A 15,342-nucleotide genomic window follows, 5' to 3' on the forward strand; every position below is an offset into this window, starting at 1 on the left:
AGCCTCAAATCAAGCCCATCTGGCTACTATCTAGCTAGTTTAACCACTTTTCTGGAAAATTAAGTGACAGGTTTAAGTCAGTTCAGTTTGTTGTTCCCATTTCAAGCTCGTGTCAGACTGCAATTGTAAGTCCTAAACATAAGTTTTATAATCTGTTTATTCCATGCAATATTAAAAGCATACACTTAGTTGAGTATGTAATTGACAGCAATGTACCTTTGGCTGCTGTCAGCATGGTAGATGCCAGCTCACACTGCTGGGATTCGATGTGACTTAGGGTGAACCAGCGGGGATACCGGTTTGGAACAACTGATGCAATGTGGTGTGGACGGGACAGATCTCCCAAAGGAGCCGTAGATTCCAACACTAGCAACCTGGAATAAGAAAGAAATACTCTTTCATCAAATCATTATTATATTAAGTTACTCATAACCAAAACTAAAGCTGTAAGAACACTTGACCTTGTTTATTAAATGTGCAGTTTTGGGTATAAAGATATTGGAAAACCACTTCTCTTCTTGGGGAATCTTAAAAGTCCATTTGCCAAACTTGCCTACATCAGCGGGCATCTGTAAGAATTCACAGGACAATTAAGCCATTGTGCTGGTTTTGTCTGGGGTAGGGTGAATTTTCTTCATGGTGGCTAGTATGGGGCTATGTTTTGGATTTGTGGCCTTTGCTGCTTTTTGCATTGCCAAGCTGGCAAGGAGGCTGGGGATGCATGGGAAGTTAGGAGGAGACACAGCCAGGACAGGTGACCCCAACTGACCAAAGGGATATTTCAGACCATATGGCCTCATGCTCATTATATAAAATGAAGGGAAGAAGGAGGAAGGGGAGGACATGTTTGGAGTTATGGTGTTTGTCTTCCCAAGTCACCATTGTGCATGATGGGCCCTGCTTTCCTGGAGATGGCAGAACATCTGACTGCCCATGGAAAGCAGTGAATTAATTCCTTGCTTTGCTTGTGTTCATGTGTTTTGCTTTACCTATTAAACTATCTTTATCTTAACCTAGGAGTTCTTTTGCTTTTACCCTTCCAATTCTCTCCCTGATCCTGCTGGTGGGGGAATGAGCAAGAGACTGCGTGGGGCTTGGTGGCTGGCTGGGGTTAAACCATGACAGCCATTCATTAGCCAAAGCAGCAGAGACTTTCTGCATCATTCATAGAGTTGAAGCTTTTTTCCCCTGCCTTGTTTCAGTCTTTGAACCACAGTCCTCAGGAAGGAAAGTGCAGTAGTTCTCCATCATACTGAGAACATGCAAGTATTTTTCAATATTTGGAATATACTTTCTTCACTTGCATATGCTCAAAGTAAGGGAGAAGGATATTCCACAAGTCATAAGGTTTTTGACCTTGCAATAAATTCAGACATGCCAAAGAAGACATTTTGCTGTTCAAATATGAAGTAATTTTTAAAGTCCTTAAACTGTAGTCTACCAATAATAATGTGCATGTTAATATGAAAAAAGATACTTCCCTTTTGTTTTGCATTGAGTCAAATCTCTTCCCTAGTACTACTGAGACACCTCTATATAGCTTTATATATATAAAAATAAAATACATATAAATTCCCCAGCTGATTTTTTCCAAGCACAGAGGGGGAAGAAAAAAGATGCATTATTTCAACAAACAGGAAAAATCCTAACTAACATAATGCAAAAAGGATTGTTAGGTTATGAGTAACAGCAAATGGACAAAGATCATGAAAGGAAAATCTTTTGTCACTTTGAATTTCATGACCAGCTTCTATGTTCCTTTGCTGTGAAAAGAAATGCTGTTGTGGATTGGTGGCTTTTATGCAATTTTGGCAAGATTAGGGAACATTATAACAAGCACAAGCAGATTTAGCATCCTTCATTTTTTTGCCCTTTCAAACATCAATTATTTAGCTAGGTTTTAGCAAAGCTACTTTGTGATTAAACATCACCATTAAAGTCTGACTCACAAAGCCTGGGTTGACATTCAGGCTTGTGGTAGTTTTGATTGGCCCAAACATCAGTAAAGTATTTTTAACATCTAGGAGAAATTTGGACCCCTCAGAAGCTGTTGTGGTAGGCCTGGGGAGGTGTCTGAGGGGTGGGGAGTGGCACAAAGATGGCTCCTGTGTGACCTGAGTGAAAGTTCTGGAAGTTTTTACATCAAGTCCAGCAGAGCCAATCTTTGATGGCTCTGAAGGTGATGGACATGCTGCCGGCCAAGTTTGGGCCAATTGGAGGTGTTGGTTACGCCTCTGTGAAAACATATTTAAGAAGAAATCAAAACAAGCAGGCACACACTTCTTTCACTTCTTTGTAGTTGGAGGAGGTGGAGGTGAAAATATGTGAGGGAGAACAGCATGGAGATTGCCAAGGTCAGTGAAGAAGGGGGGGAAGTGGTGCTCCAGTGCTCCCGGCACCAGAGCTGAAAACTTTCTGCTAGCCATGGTGAAAGCTATGGGGGGAGCAAGAAGTTTCTCCTGCAGCCCATGGAGTCCATAAGGATGCAGAAATCCACTCACAGCCCACTCCAGAGGAGCAGGTGGATGCCTGGAAAAGACTGTGAACCAGTGGGAGTCTCATCTAAGAGTTAAAACTGCAAAAGGCCTTGACTGGGAGAGATAGGCCTTGCTCCTGGCATGGAAGCAGCCTGGCCTCAGCTTGGAAGAATCTGCACAACACCTTATGGACAAAAAGACTCACAAAGCAGCAGAATTTGGGTGGGATGTTGCTCGTGAGATTAGACCCACGCCAAAGAAGTTCCCAGAGGACTGTCTCTCTTGGGAAGGACCGCTGGCTAAGTAGAGAACCCACTCTCCCTGATTAGACTAACCAGAAAACCCCTCACCCTGCCCCCTGTCTGTGTTGCTAGTTTAGAAAGAGGGAGGGGGGGTGAGTGCAGAGACTGCTTCTTAAGAGGGTGGGGGTGAGAGCAGAAAAAGTGTCTGGAGAGAGAGAGAAACAAGTAAAGAGTATTTGTAGTAGAAGAATTGTGGTGATGAATAAATTTGAGAATCTGCTCTGTGGACTGAAAAGAAACCCTACACCCTGCTTCCCTACCCAGCTTGTGAATTGTAAAAGAAGAAAGGGAGTGAATACTATAGGTTCGTAAGAGGGAGGGGGGAGTGAACAAAAACTGTATGAAAAGTTATTTTTGCCTTGCATTTATCCTCCAACTCTGTTAGGTAATTAAAACACCTTTTTGCAACTTTAAGCTTAGAGCCTGCTTGCCTTTTTTCTTTTTCGTGCATCCTCCTGGCAATGTCCTATATAAAACCCATGACAGGCTTAACAGGGAATCAGCAAAACTAAGCCAAACATTTGAGTTCAGATTCCAAGTGAGCAGTCAACTAGGTCACTGCAGACCCACATTCTCCAAGGCTGTATTCCATATGTTTCAGTGCTGCAAGCAGAGAACTGTAGACAGAAGTGACCATCAAGGATAGCATAGCTTGTCCTTGCAGACCTGAGGTGCATGCATGAAAGGCCTTATGGTCTCAGATTCTATTGATTTAACATTGAGTATTCCACACACTAAAAGAAGAATAGAAAAAAGAGAAATGGCAACAGATGATGTTGAATGCAGAGGCAAAATACTCCAGAGTTGCCATTATGGGTCAGTGACCTGTGTAGACTGACACTAAACACTTATGTCTGGAGAGCAACTAGCTGTCATCTTGGGAAGTTAACTTTTTTCATAGATGTTCAAGTGAAGAAAGAAATATGCTCTACTTCTAAAAGGATGAGCAACCATGCAGATTTTGATATGGAAACATTTTACCCATGCCATAAAGGAAGAGATGCTCAAATTTCCCTCTTCTGATCCATTCCACCTCATGAACATGAGACATACACTTGCATTGAGTTTGCTTGGCCTGGTTTTGGTAGTGGGGGGGGAGGGGGGGCTACAGGGGTGGCTTCTGTAAGGAAGCTGCTAGAAGATTCCACAACGTCCATCAGAGCCAATCCCAGGTGGCTCCAAAGATGGACGTGCCACTGGCCAAGGCTGGGTCAATTAGAAATGGTGGTAACATATTGAAGAAGAAAGAAAAATAGAAATTGTTGCACAATTGCAATTTCAGCCAGAGAAGAGTGGGGTGAGAACATGTGAAAAGAACAACTCTGCAGACACCAAAGTCAGTGAAGAAGGAGGGGGAGGAGGTGCTCCAGGCACCAGAGTCGAGATTCCTCTGCTACCCATGGTGAAGTAGGCTGTCCCCCTGCAGCCCATGGAGATCCACCTGCAGCTCATGGAGGAGCCCCTGCCGGAGCAGGTGGATGCCTGAGAGGAGGCTGTGACCCCATGGGAGGCCCATGGAGAGAGGGGCCCGGCTCCCATGCTGGACCAGCCTGTCCTTGAAGGACTGCACCCCATGGAAGAGTGACCCATGCTGCAGCAGTTTGGGAAGGACTGTTGCCCATGGGATGGACTCACGTTGCAAGCAGTTTGCAGAGAACTGTTGCTCGTGAGATAGACTTATGTCAGAGAAGTTTGCAGAGAACTGTCTCCCGTGGGAGGGACCCCACAGTGCAGCAGAGGAAGGACTCCTCTCTCTGAGCAGCAGGGGAAACCATGGGTGATGAACTAACCATAACCCCCATTCCCTATCTCCTTGCGCTGCTGGGGTAGGAGGTAGAGCTGGAAGGAGGGAGGGGTGGGAGGAAGGTGTTTTCAAGATTTATTTTACTTCTTATTATCCTGCTCTGATTTTGTTAGTGTAATAAATTCAATGCATATCTCTAAATTGAGCCTGTTTTGCCCATGATGGTATTTGATGAGTGATCTCTCCCGGTCCTTATCTCTACCCATCGACCCTTTGTTATATTTTTTCTCCCCTGTCCAGCTGCAGAGGGGAGTGAGTGAGGGGCTTTGGTGGGTGCCTGGTGTCCGGTCAGCATCAACCCACTACAACATTTAATCTTCATCTTTGCTTTCTTCTTTCCCCCCCTCAAAACAACATTTAAGTTTAGTTAGTTTTTCATTTGGTTTGTATCAGGAGTGCTTTGTACACTGATTATCACTTTGGCATGAATGGGAAAAGTAACCAACCTTCTTCATAAGAATTTTTGAGAAGTTTTGAGGAATACAGACAGACATGCAAAGCTGCTGATAGATGTCTATTCTAGCCTTTCAATGTGGTTTCAGTAGTTTAGTTTGAGGAGGAAAACGCCCCACAGTCTCTGAGAAACACTTTAAGGTAGCGGCTGAAATTGAATACAAGGACAAAAGTGTACTTTATAAAACTGATCTTTTAAAAATTCTAATTCTAAAAATTCTAATTCAAAAATTCTGATTGTAAGCAGCAAGTATGTAAAGCCGCTTTTCATATTTCTTACATTCCTTCCCTAACACCCACTATTAGACATTCTTGGAGGCAAAAAAACCTAAACAGGCTAAGCAGACTTTTGGCCTGATTTGATAGTAACTATGTTTTGTTCTTATTCATGCCCTTCCATTTAGTCCTTTGAACACAGGACTATTTTCTCCTCATTTAGCTTTTTAGAGTGTGCTAGTTTTGGCTGGGATAAGGTTAATTTTCTTCCCAGTGGCTGGTATGGGGCTGTGTTTTGGATTTGTGCTGAACACAGGGTTGATAATATAGAGATGTTTTCATTATTGCTGAGCAGGGCTTACATAGAGCCAAGGCCTTTGCTGCTTTTCATACTGCCATGCTGGGATGGGGGCTGGGGGTACATGGGAAGTTAGGAGGAGACACAGCCGGGACAGGTGATCCAAACTGACCAAAGGGATATTCCAGACCATATGACATCATGCTCAGTATATAAAGTGGGGGGAAGCAGCTAAGCAGCAGATGATCCTGACTGCTGGTGCGATGCCTCTTTCCTCATTTCCTCACCACTAGCATCATACATACACAACCACATCAGTAAAAGAACACACACACATGCTAAAGCTGTTGTTTAATACAAAACCATACATCCCAACAGCAGAATTCTAGAAGGATTTGCAACATAGAATACTCTTTTATAGTTGTATATAAACACTAATTGTAAATTGATAAATTATCATACTGTAGTTAGTACAGACATAGCTTGCTTTTACAGATGACAAAACCAAAGTAATTTCTCCATAAACAGAACAATGCTTCTTTTAGTAAAAAGACTAGCTCTTGACTATCAAGTTTTTTCCTGCTTTTCAAATCGCTACTTGTGTTCCTTATAGATGACTTGTGAATACATACCGTATGGCTCTCAGTGCACATTTGTATGCCAATTCAGCATCATGAGGTAGGAGACAGGTGAAAAGATACTTCGCAAATGTGTGCATTGGAACACTGTCTCGATGGATGACTTCACCTAAACCACTATATGGTCCAGCTGTGGGAAAGAGAAAGAGAATATCAGTCTTTACAGACTGGTAAAACTCAACTTCTGGACCTTTAGAACCCATTCATTACACCTTGAGTTAGAGTTCGTATTCAGACATAGCTTGCTGTACAAAAGGTAAAGTTACATTGACATGTTTGTGAAATATATTACAAGTATATTAAATGCCATCTAGTCTTTGAGACAAGAAGACACTGAAAATTGTATAGTACTAAGCACACTACCAATGCACATACAAATGACAGAATGGGCCCAGGCCTCCATGGGGCTTATTCAGCAAATCTATGGTATGCAAAAGTAGGTAGTGATAATCCTAGCTTTGCCTCTGTGTAGTTATATTGTGCACATGAATTCCTATGCACCCTCTGTTGGTGCATACTTGCTTTATCACAAATCCACAAAAAAAAAAAAAGCAGCTACAGTGGAAAAACAGGTATCTTTAATTGAAGTTACATGACTAATCAGTACAGCAGCACCTGATCTTTATTAATGTCTCACCTGACATTAGGCATTTAAATAAACCTTTGGTCTGGACTTGGTCTCCAGAGAAGACTAGGTCACATCTTGCATCAAAGCTGATTTTGTTAGTCTGTTATAGCCACCCAGTCTTAAAAATTATATTTGTTGTGGGGAAACTATTCCCATTGTTGGGGCAATAGATTTTGCTCACACTCAGTGCAGTACTTCATAACAACAGTGTTAAGACTGACAACATAAATGACAATTTTAAAAAAAATTCATGAAACTTCTTGCTGAGTTCTGAGTATTCATAGTGCATAAGCATTCCATTCTTTCATTTTTCCTGCAACCTTATGACTGTTATTCCTATTAATAGGAACATTGTGTCAAGCAGTTTTTTACTTCAGTGGCTAGAGGTTCAGGTGTTAAACATTGCAAGATACAGAATAAAAATCTTACATTAAGTATTATTGGACAATTATTGCACAAATAGCAGCCAGCAGTCCTAGAAGTTACTACTTCCTCTTCTACTAGAGATTCCAACCCACTGCACTTGGATGGATGAATGACTGTGTGAACACACTTCTTCATTGCAGTCACATGTGCCATAGCTTCCAGCAGTGGTTCAAACTAACGACTGACCCTTCACTGAAGCAGATGAGGAATACTCACAAAATTTATTCAACCACTTCTGCTGCATGGGATGATGAACTCCATGAGAGAGAGATGGTAACAACTTGGACCAGCACAGCTGTTTCAGCAATGTTTTTGACTGGTGCCTTAGCACAAAATGCAAAGATAAAAATCACTAAGCATGAAAAAAAAATCTGAGCTCCATAGATGGGCATTTCTGCAGGCTGGGGCTGATCACAATGGAAACATTGATGAAGATTAAGTAGGTGACAGTGTGTCTCAATCATTTAAAGTTGAAAGATGTTCAAAACTAGCTGGCATTGCTTGTATGAAAGAAGCCATTTCATGTCTGTTTGCCAGTTCGTTGTCCATTCAGAAACTCAGTTAGGAGACAAAGAATAAATGACAAAGCATTTATATGAAAATATATTCTGTCATTAACTTAGCAGTCAAGAAAAAAATAGAACAGTTCTTGCAACACAGTCTTATGTTCTGCTTTCCCATGCATTCAAATGGTAGCTACACACAGCATGCATTAATCTGCATTAACAGCATAGAAATCAGCCTAATACTGGATTAAACTTTCTTTATTATATTTACAGAACTTCAACTGTAAAACCACAATTGTGGCTAGCACAGACCTTTTCCATGGGAACTTTTTCTCTTTTCTTCCTGCATTTTATAAACAAAGATAAAGTTTGGATGTTATTAAAAACAGTTTCTCGGATGTGGACAGTTCAGGCCTGGCCAATCAGGCCTAGGGGGAGGCTTTGAACTGACCAATCCAGGTGACCTTTGAAATGTCTATATAAGATGGAATTTAATAATAAATTTTTCTTCTGGATGCTACCTTTTGAACCCGGGTCTTTTACTCTGCTAGTGGCTCAACAGCAACATACAATTGATATTATTAGAATCTTAAATCACTGCACAGTTTTTCCTCCATGTGATCTGGCAGTTTCTGCCCAATCTGGAGTAAACTGAAGCTATTGCAGAAAAGCCAAATTTCTCAGCACACAGTAATGCAAGACCATTGTTGCACGCTGCTCACTACAGTAATTTTGTAAGTAGCTATTTTAGCAGGTTTCCTGCTATGATCACTTGTTTACTACTCTAAGAAAACAAAAAGTGTATCACTGATCAAAGTTGAAAACTAGAAGTATCAGAGAATACTTGAGAGAAATCCTGCCTTTTCCTCATACAGCCTCCTGACCAGTAAACAGATGCAGCAAATTGATTTTATAATCCATAAGATCCCTCTGTGGTGGTGGATAGCTGGATCCAGCAAGAAGCTGTTCTTGTCCAAAGTCCATAAAGCAGCAACTCTCCTTATGGTGCAGCTTCTCTACAGTTTCAAATGGTACCACCAGTAGGTACCAAAGTCTTTAAGGATCTGAGCAATAATAGTGACTCAAAGATGAGAACCCTATACAACATACTGTGTCTCTTCCATTAAAGAAATAGTTTTAAAAGATAAATGTCTTACAGAAAGAAAGCAAAACCTGACTGCTGTGTGACAATCTTCACAACTTACCTAGAGCAGTATCAAACTCCCCACCACCATCCCTTGAGAAAGCACTCAAAACATGGACCATGCCTTTAGATAACTAGTTCCTTTAAAGTTTTTCCTCCAGTTAAATCCCCCCAAAAACTAGAATATCAATCTTAGAACCCACAAGACTACTCTTTGAAAATAAGGCTTAAGTGTTATATGTCAAGCCTTTTTAAAAGCTAAGGCAAAAACATGCACTTTTTTGTACAGATTTTATTGCAATACACAACTGCAATTCCCAAACAAAAGTTATTTGTCTTAATCAAAATTTAGTCACAAGACCAGGCCTTAAGCCTTAATATTTGTCCATATATTTCAATTTTCAGGTATGATGCAAACTTCAGAGGCAACTCATATTCCTAATTGCTGCAAAGAAAGTGTTATATTTCTGTACTGTTACAGAATGGCTCCAAGATCACGGTCACGAATCCTTAGGAGGCTTGTGCGAGCAAAGCCAGTGTTAGCTGAAGTGGGCCATACAGGCCGCAGCAGTAAGATGGGTGCGGGGCATGCTGACAGGACAGGAGCCCAGGGACAGAGTGCCCTTGAGCTCTGGGAAAGTACCATGGGAAGTACCGGGGGGGGGGACTTGCGATTAAGAAGAATGAGGAGGAACCCTGAAAGTGTGAGAATGGAATGCAATGGAATGCAGATTGTAACTTTTAGTAGTAAACATAAGCACTTGTAACAGTATATAAGCCATGCATACCGTGAAATAAATGGAGCTTGCTTATAACTCATATTGAGTCTTTGCATGTTTCCTCCTCACCTCCCGGCACTGTACCAGCAAATTTAAGTGAATTTTCTGAGCTCTTCACTGGGGAATAGAGGTAAAAGTCTTCATACATTTACAAAGCTGCCAGTCCTTTTTCAGGATACAAATGACATTTAGAAATTTACTACCCAAGAACTGTTGATGATAACTGATGTCTATATTATTTAATTGTGAGCCTGGGTTGTATAATTAGGATACTGAACAAATCTAAAGAAGAAAATGCAATAAAAATTAAAACTAAAGGCTTATAGGTCAGTAGATGCCTTATCTCTACAGTCATGTGATATCTGAAGTATGTTTGATTTTCATAAGAGACTGGAAATAAAATTTTGCTGGAGTTCTACATCAAAAAACATCTTAGGTATATCAGGCAGTTTCCACTGGAATACTAATTCAGTGGGCTTGTGTAAGTGAAGACAGTTTTAAAAAGCAGTTAGCATCTACATTGAGCTACCTTCTAATAGGAAGACTGCTTGTTTTCGAAAAATCTTCACCAGAGTATCATCCAATTCAATTTCCTGTAGCTTAGAAATGAGCTGCTCCTCATTTCGACAAACCTTCTCTTGTGCATACAAGCCATCTGGCATTATTCGTTGCTGTCCCAGCCCTATCAATGCTACTTCCACAGCCAGCGTTAAATAAGATTCCCCTTCTTCTAAAAACTTGTGTGCAGGCAGGTGCTGGTACTCCAGAGATTTGCATTGCCCCATGTTCTCTGTAAAGGGTGACACAAAGAACAACATATCAGGAAATCATTAAAATCCATAATCTGCCTATAATGTCACATTTTCAAATGCTTCCTCTGTCAGTATTCATTTATAAAAAATATTTAAATTATTAGTGCAATCTCAATATCCAATCATCCAATATATACTACCTGATCCAATTCCACATTGCAGAAATATACAAAACAAGTTTTAAAAAATCCACTCTAGTAAAAATAAAAGTTTTAATTTTAAACTGCATGATTTGGAGAAAGGCAGTTTCTCCAGCTTTGTGTTAATAAGGCAAACATTGGATGATCTATTTCAATTTTTTCCCCACCCATTTCTGTATCTCCTAAGGCTTTGATGCTGTATAAGTGGAAAGGGAAGGTGCTTATACACCTGCATAGATTTCAGTTGAAGCTCTTAGGATTATGCAAATACAGTAGGCCTGGGAACTCCACAATTTTAAAGCATTCTGTTTGCTAAAGCTCTCTTCATGCTTTTTTATTTGTTAGTTGCATTTATGATAAACATGTATAATGTTTCTGACTTTTATTAACACTAGAAATGCTACTTTTAGTGAAGATTACTTGTAAATTCCACACAAACCAAGCCATAAATTGCTTTAAAGAGTACTACTGATTGATTTGGCACTTCACCAATACACCATATGACAAAATGCTATATCAACCTCTAGCAGTTTACAGTCCAGTTTGGGAACAAAAAGTTGCAATGTACAGATGTAAGGAGATGGACTGCTGCAGCAAATGACATGGCAAAATGCATTTAGTAGAATGTATATGTGAGTGTAGGGGGAATTTACATTTCAACACACACTACTTTTATTTCATGGGGTTGTTTTGGGTTTTTTTTCTAATTGCAAAGAATTGGATTTCTTTTAATTAACATTCTTCCAGAATTGGTGGATATGGCATTAGAAGTTTATTGAAGAAAATCTAATTGAACAGAATTAGTTTTGAGGAAAAGCCCCAAGGAGATTGGCAATGTACATATAAAGGATCTATAGGTAGAGGAATGAATCAAGTTTCTGACCACACAGAAGGTAATAAGAAACTACCACAGAGGTGGAATGAGACTAAGGAATAAATCAGTTAAGCTCCTAAGAAGCAAATACTGAAGGGCATATATATCCTGTCCAAAATAATGTATCAATACTACAATGCTATTTTCCAATTCATAACCTTTATAAACCATGTACTTTATAGACCATGTATGTTATAAATTTTAAGTGTTTTGTCATCACTTTGAAGTATTATGTACACTTGTAGCTAAGAAGTCAAATAATATCCTGGACCGCATAGGAGGATCGGAGGTGGTGATCCTTTCCCTCTTCTCAGCACTGGTGAGCCCACACTTGGAGTGCCATGTTCGGTACTGGACTCCCCATGGACCTACTGGAGAAGATCCAATGAGGGGCCACAAAGATGATTAAAGGACTGGAGCATCTCCCATATGAGATACTGAGACAGCTGTGATTTTATTAGCCTGTAAAAGAAAAGGCTCAGGAGGATCTTACAAAAATATATAAATATCTGATGGGAGAATGTAAAGATAACAGAGCCAGACTCATCTCAATGGTATCCTGTGACAGGACAAGAGGCAATGGGCACAAACTGAAATACAGGAAATTGCATCTGAGTATAAGAAAACACTTTTTTACTGTGAGCATGGTCAAACAGTGTAAGAGGTTGCCCAGAAAGGTTGTATGGTGTTAATTTTTGGGACTATTCAAAACTCAACTGGACACAGTCCTGGGCAACTTGCTCTAGGTGACCCTGCTCTCATCAAAGTAGGTGGACTAGGCGATCTCCAGAGAAGCCTTCCAACCTCAACAATTCTGTGATTTCCTGTAATTTCTCCAAAAGAGGATAGAGCAATGTATGTAAAGAGGGTCGCTGCTATAAACTCTTATTCAGTTTTATTTCAAGTGTAAAATACTAAATTGCCTTCAAGAATGAGTAACTGGTAATTTTTGAAGGCTTCATAAAACAAAGTTTTACTTTAAACATTTTCTCTCCCTGGTGTTTTCTTAGGGAATGCAAATGTGAGTTCTTATACTATAAAGACACTGTCTTTGAAGTTAATTGGGAAAGGTAAGATAGAAAAATGTCTCTGGTTACTGAAGACTTAGAGAAGATTGCTCCCTTTGCATGGCCTTACCCATGAAGTCTGAGAATCCATGGAAGCTCTCATCATCCACCCTGCAAGCTTCAATCAGGCTACTGAAGAGGGTGCCAATTGGATCCAACGGATGTCCCACCCAACCTTCAAGATTTGTTATTGAGGTTATTCCTATGTGGAGAAGTTCTGTGACAGAAAAGATGGAGGGAGGAGGGAGGGAAAGAGAGTGTGCATTATTCCCTCAAAACAATTATAGAAGTAAAATGGATTAAAATGCTCTTCTGCTTAGAAGGAAAAAATAGAATATCTCAGTGTGAATTCATTTCCCTTTGTAAATATTTTAAAAGAGGAAAAAAGAAAATTGACAATGGCCAAACATTTCAAGCACTAGCAAAGTACATTACGGGCCAAAAATTTCAATTGCAGTATCTTTTGAAATCTCTAACTTGATACCAGTAACTTCTGAAATGTCTGCTGAAAAATTAAAGCAAAGATTTTTTTTGGTAAAATATTCACCACTGTTTCCTCACTCAAAAGATGCAGTACCATTTTCACATTTTAAGTGAAGCTGATGGCACTGAAATAAATGAAAATATTATGAAATCTTCCATCTTAATAAATAAAATATGAACTTATTGCATCTAAATATTTATTGGAGTAATAAACTCACAATGACAGTTCCTAATTAAAAAAGAAGAAAATAAAGGATAATGTGTTTAAATGAGGTATAAGAGAAAAAAATTGCCCTTTAAGTGCATTTTTTGTCATTCTAAAGTTTCGGTCAACAAATACCTTCATGAATATTTTGTTTTGTGGCCCTCATCCATCAATCATTTACAACATGAAAAAATTGTTTAGCACAATGAATTGAAGGAAGTGTCGCTGTGGTAAAACTTGCTAGAGATGGCTCAAATCCCTTTTTAAACTAAGAAACATATGGCAGTAGATTCCCTTGAACTCCCCAGCTTTTCCCCCTGGACACATACATGACTGAACTATGAGATATCAGGTGCATTATGGGTGACCATTTAAAAATTGTATACAAGCTATTACAGATGCTCTGTTTCTCTGCTTATTACACACTAACTTGTATCTGCCTCTGCACTCTCATTCACAAAGTTCCACCTTTATGAGTAATCATAAGTATTATCACAAAGGTTTAAAAGCTTGCTTCTTGCCTTTAAATGTGTGGAGCTACAAAGTGAAACAGCCACACTGTTGAACTCAGCGTTCAGGACAGTGGCTTTTCTTTAAAGAATCAACTGATATGTAATATGAAAAACAAAGTAGTAAATAATTGTCTTACTAACAAATAGCATGTGCTAAAAATGACAGTCAGAAGAACATGATATTACCAAAAAGGATTAATATCAATGACCTTACTGACTCACTTATATTCCATCTATTATGTCTTCTTATGAGCTTCACTTGTGTCATGCCAAACAAAGGCTTCGGTCATCCATTCATATAGAGATTTAACTTTAAATCATGCAACTGCTTCCACAAATGCCAGATCAGTCACATGAATGAAAGCTAAGTAGAAGCATGTGGTAGTTACTGAACTGAAACTGTAGCTGCAGAATTATTCTGCTTATAGAGAAGACCAGCATATTTTGCACTCTTAAAAGAATTTTTTTTAAATTCCAAACATAAGAGTGAAAAAAATTCAAACAAAGCAGCGAGTAACAACAAAGAAATTACAAACTTCATGTCAAGGAAAGATATATTACATGATAAAAAGACTAAGAAAAATTCTCCTAAGTAATAATGCAAAGTGCTTTTAAGTTTTATTAAAATCTAGGATCCTCAATAGTGCTCAAAATTTCTTCCTTGGGTATTGTGAAATGAAGGCACATCATAGGAACTGCCAAATAATTTATTTTTTTCAGTCAGGTATCTACCTTGTCTTCAGTTTCTAAATAAACATTTCTGGGAAAACACCTTCACATACAGTTAAAAATTTTACACATGTGACTTCACACTGGTATTTTTGCCTACAATGCATGAGGATACACATAGTTAAAAGTAGCAACAAAGATCTAAAATAAAATTTGAATTAAAGGTGTTTTTTTAGTAGCTGAGAATGTTATTCAAATTTTTCTACATGCATTCTTTAACCACAAAGTCACCCCTTTCTTCTTCCACTACCTCTCCAAACCTATGACAAAGTTCAGTGAAGGAATATTTTTGGAAGAATGTTCCTTCAAAAAATAGGGGTAGTGTTTAGAGGAACACCACAGAACATTTTAGAAAGCCAGTGTTTCAAAAATTTGTTTTCCAGTGATGTGAATCCACTAAAGTTTTAAGCATCATAAGAGACTTTTGGAAGAAATTGCCAAATTTGATAAATTTCTGTAGTGCAGACTTTGCCTTGTCAACTTTAAGCTTCCACCTCAGAAATATATAGGTCTGCTAAATTACATGCCAGAGGAAAAAAATATTTTAAGTACCTGACATTCCAAATGCAAATCTCTGTTTAAAAACTTATAAATTTCACAGGATGAATATTTACACTGTGTAACCAAAACCTCAAATTGGAATAAAGGCCTCATCATATAAGACATATTGCAGAAGGAAGAACAGAGCCCTTGCCCTGCAGAGCTCACAGCCCAGCTTAAAAAAACCTCCAACATCCAGAATGTGACATTACCACTATGATCATTTGGACTGAAGAGTTAAAGTCACCTCTTTTGCTTTAGTTTCAAAAGCAGTTTTCTCACGCACAGTTCCAGTCCGGTGTTATTGTC

The 15,342-nt window shown here is 39.2% G+C and overlaps 1 protein-coding gene across 1 annotated transcript in view; it reads right to left on the reverse strand.

Annotated features, from left to right (window-relative positions):
- The window catches only part of LOC146425684 (zinc finger SWIM domain-containing protein 6-like), a 275,081-nt gene that overhangs the window by 68,798 nt on the left and 190,941 nt on the right, over nt 1-15,342 (reverse strand). Inside the window, exons 8-11 of the mRNA XM_085041575.1 lie at nt 12,635-12,781; nt 10,201-10,461; nt 6,183-6,318; nt 217-374 (exon numbers count right to left, since the gene is read on the reverse strand). Coding sequence (XP_084897701.1) covers nt 217-374; nt 6,183-6,318; nt 10,201-10,461; nt 12,635-12,781 — 702 coding nt within the window. The remainder of the gene's footprint in view (nt 1-216; nt 375-6,182; nt 6,319-10,200; nt 10,462-12,634; nt 12,782-15,342) is intronic.

This window comes from Lichenostomus cassidix, chromosome W (assembly GCF_008360975.1).
Source record: "Lichenostomus cassidix isolate B80296 chromosome W, HeHo_3.0, whole genome shotgun sequence".
NCBI classification, from domain to species: Eukaryota; Metazoa; Chordata; class Aves; order Passeriformes; family Meliphagidae; genus Lichenostomus; species Lichenostomus cassidix.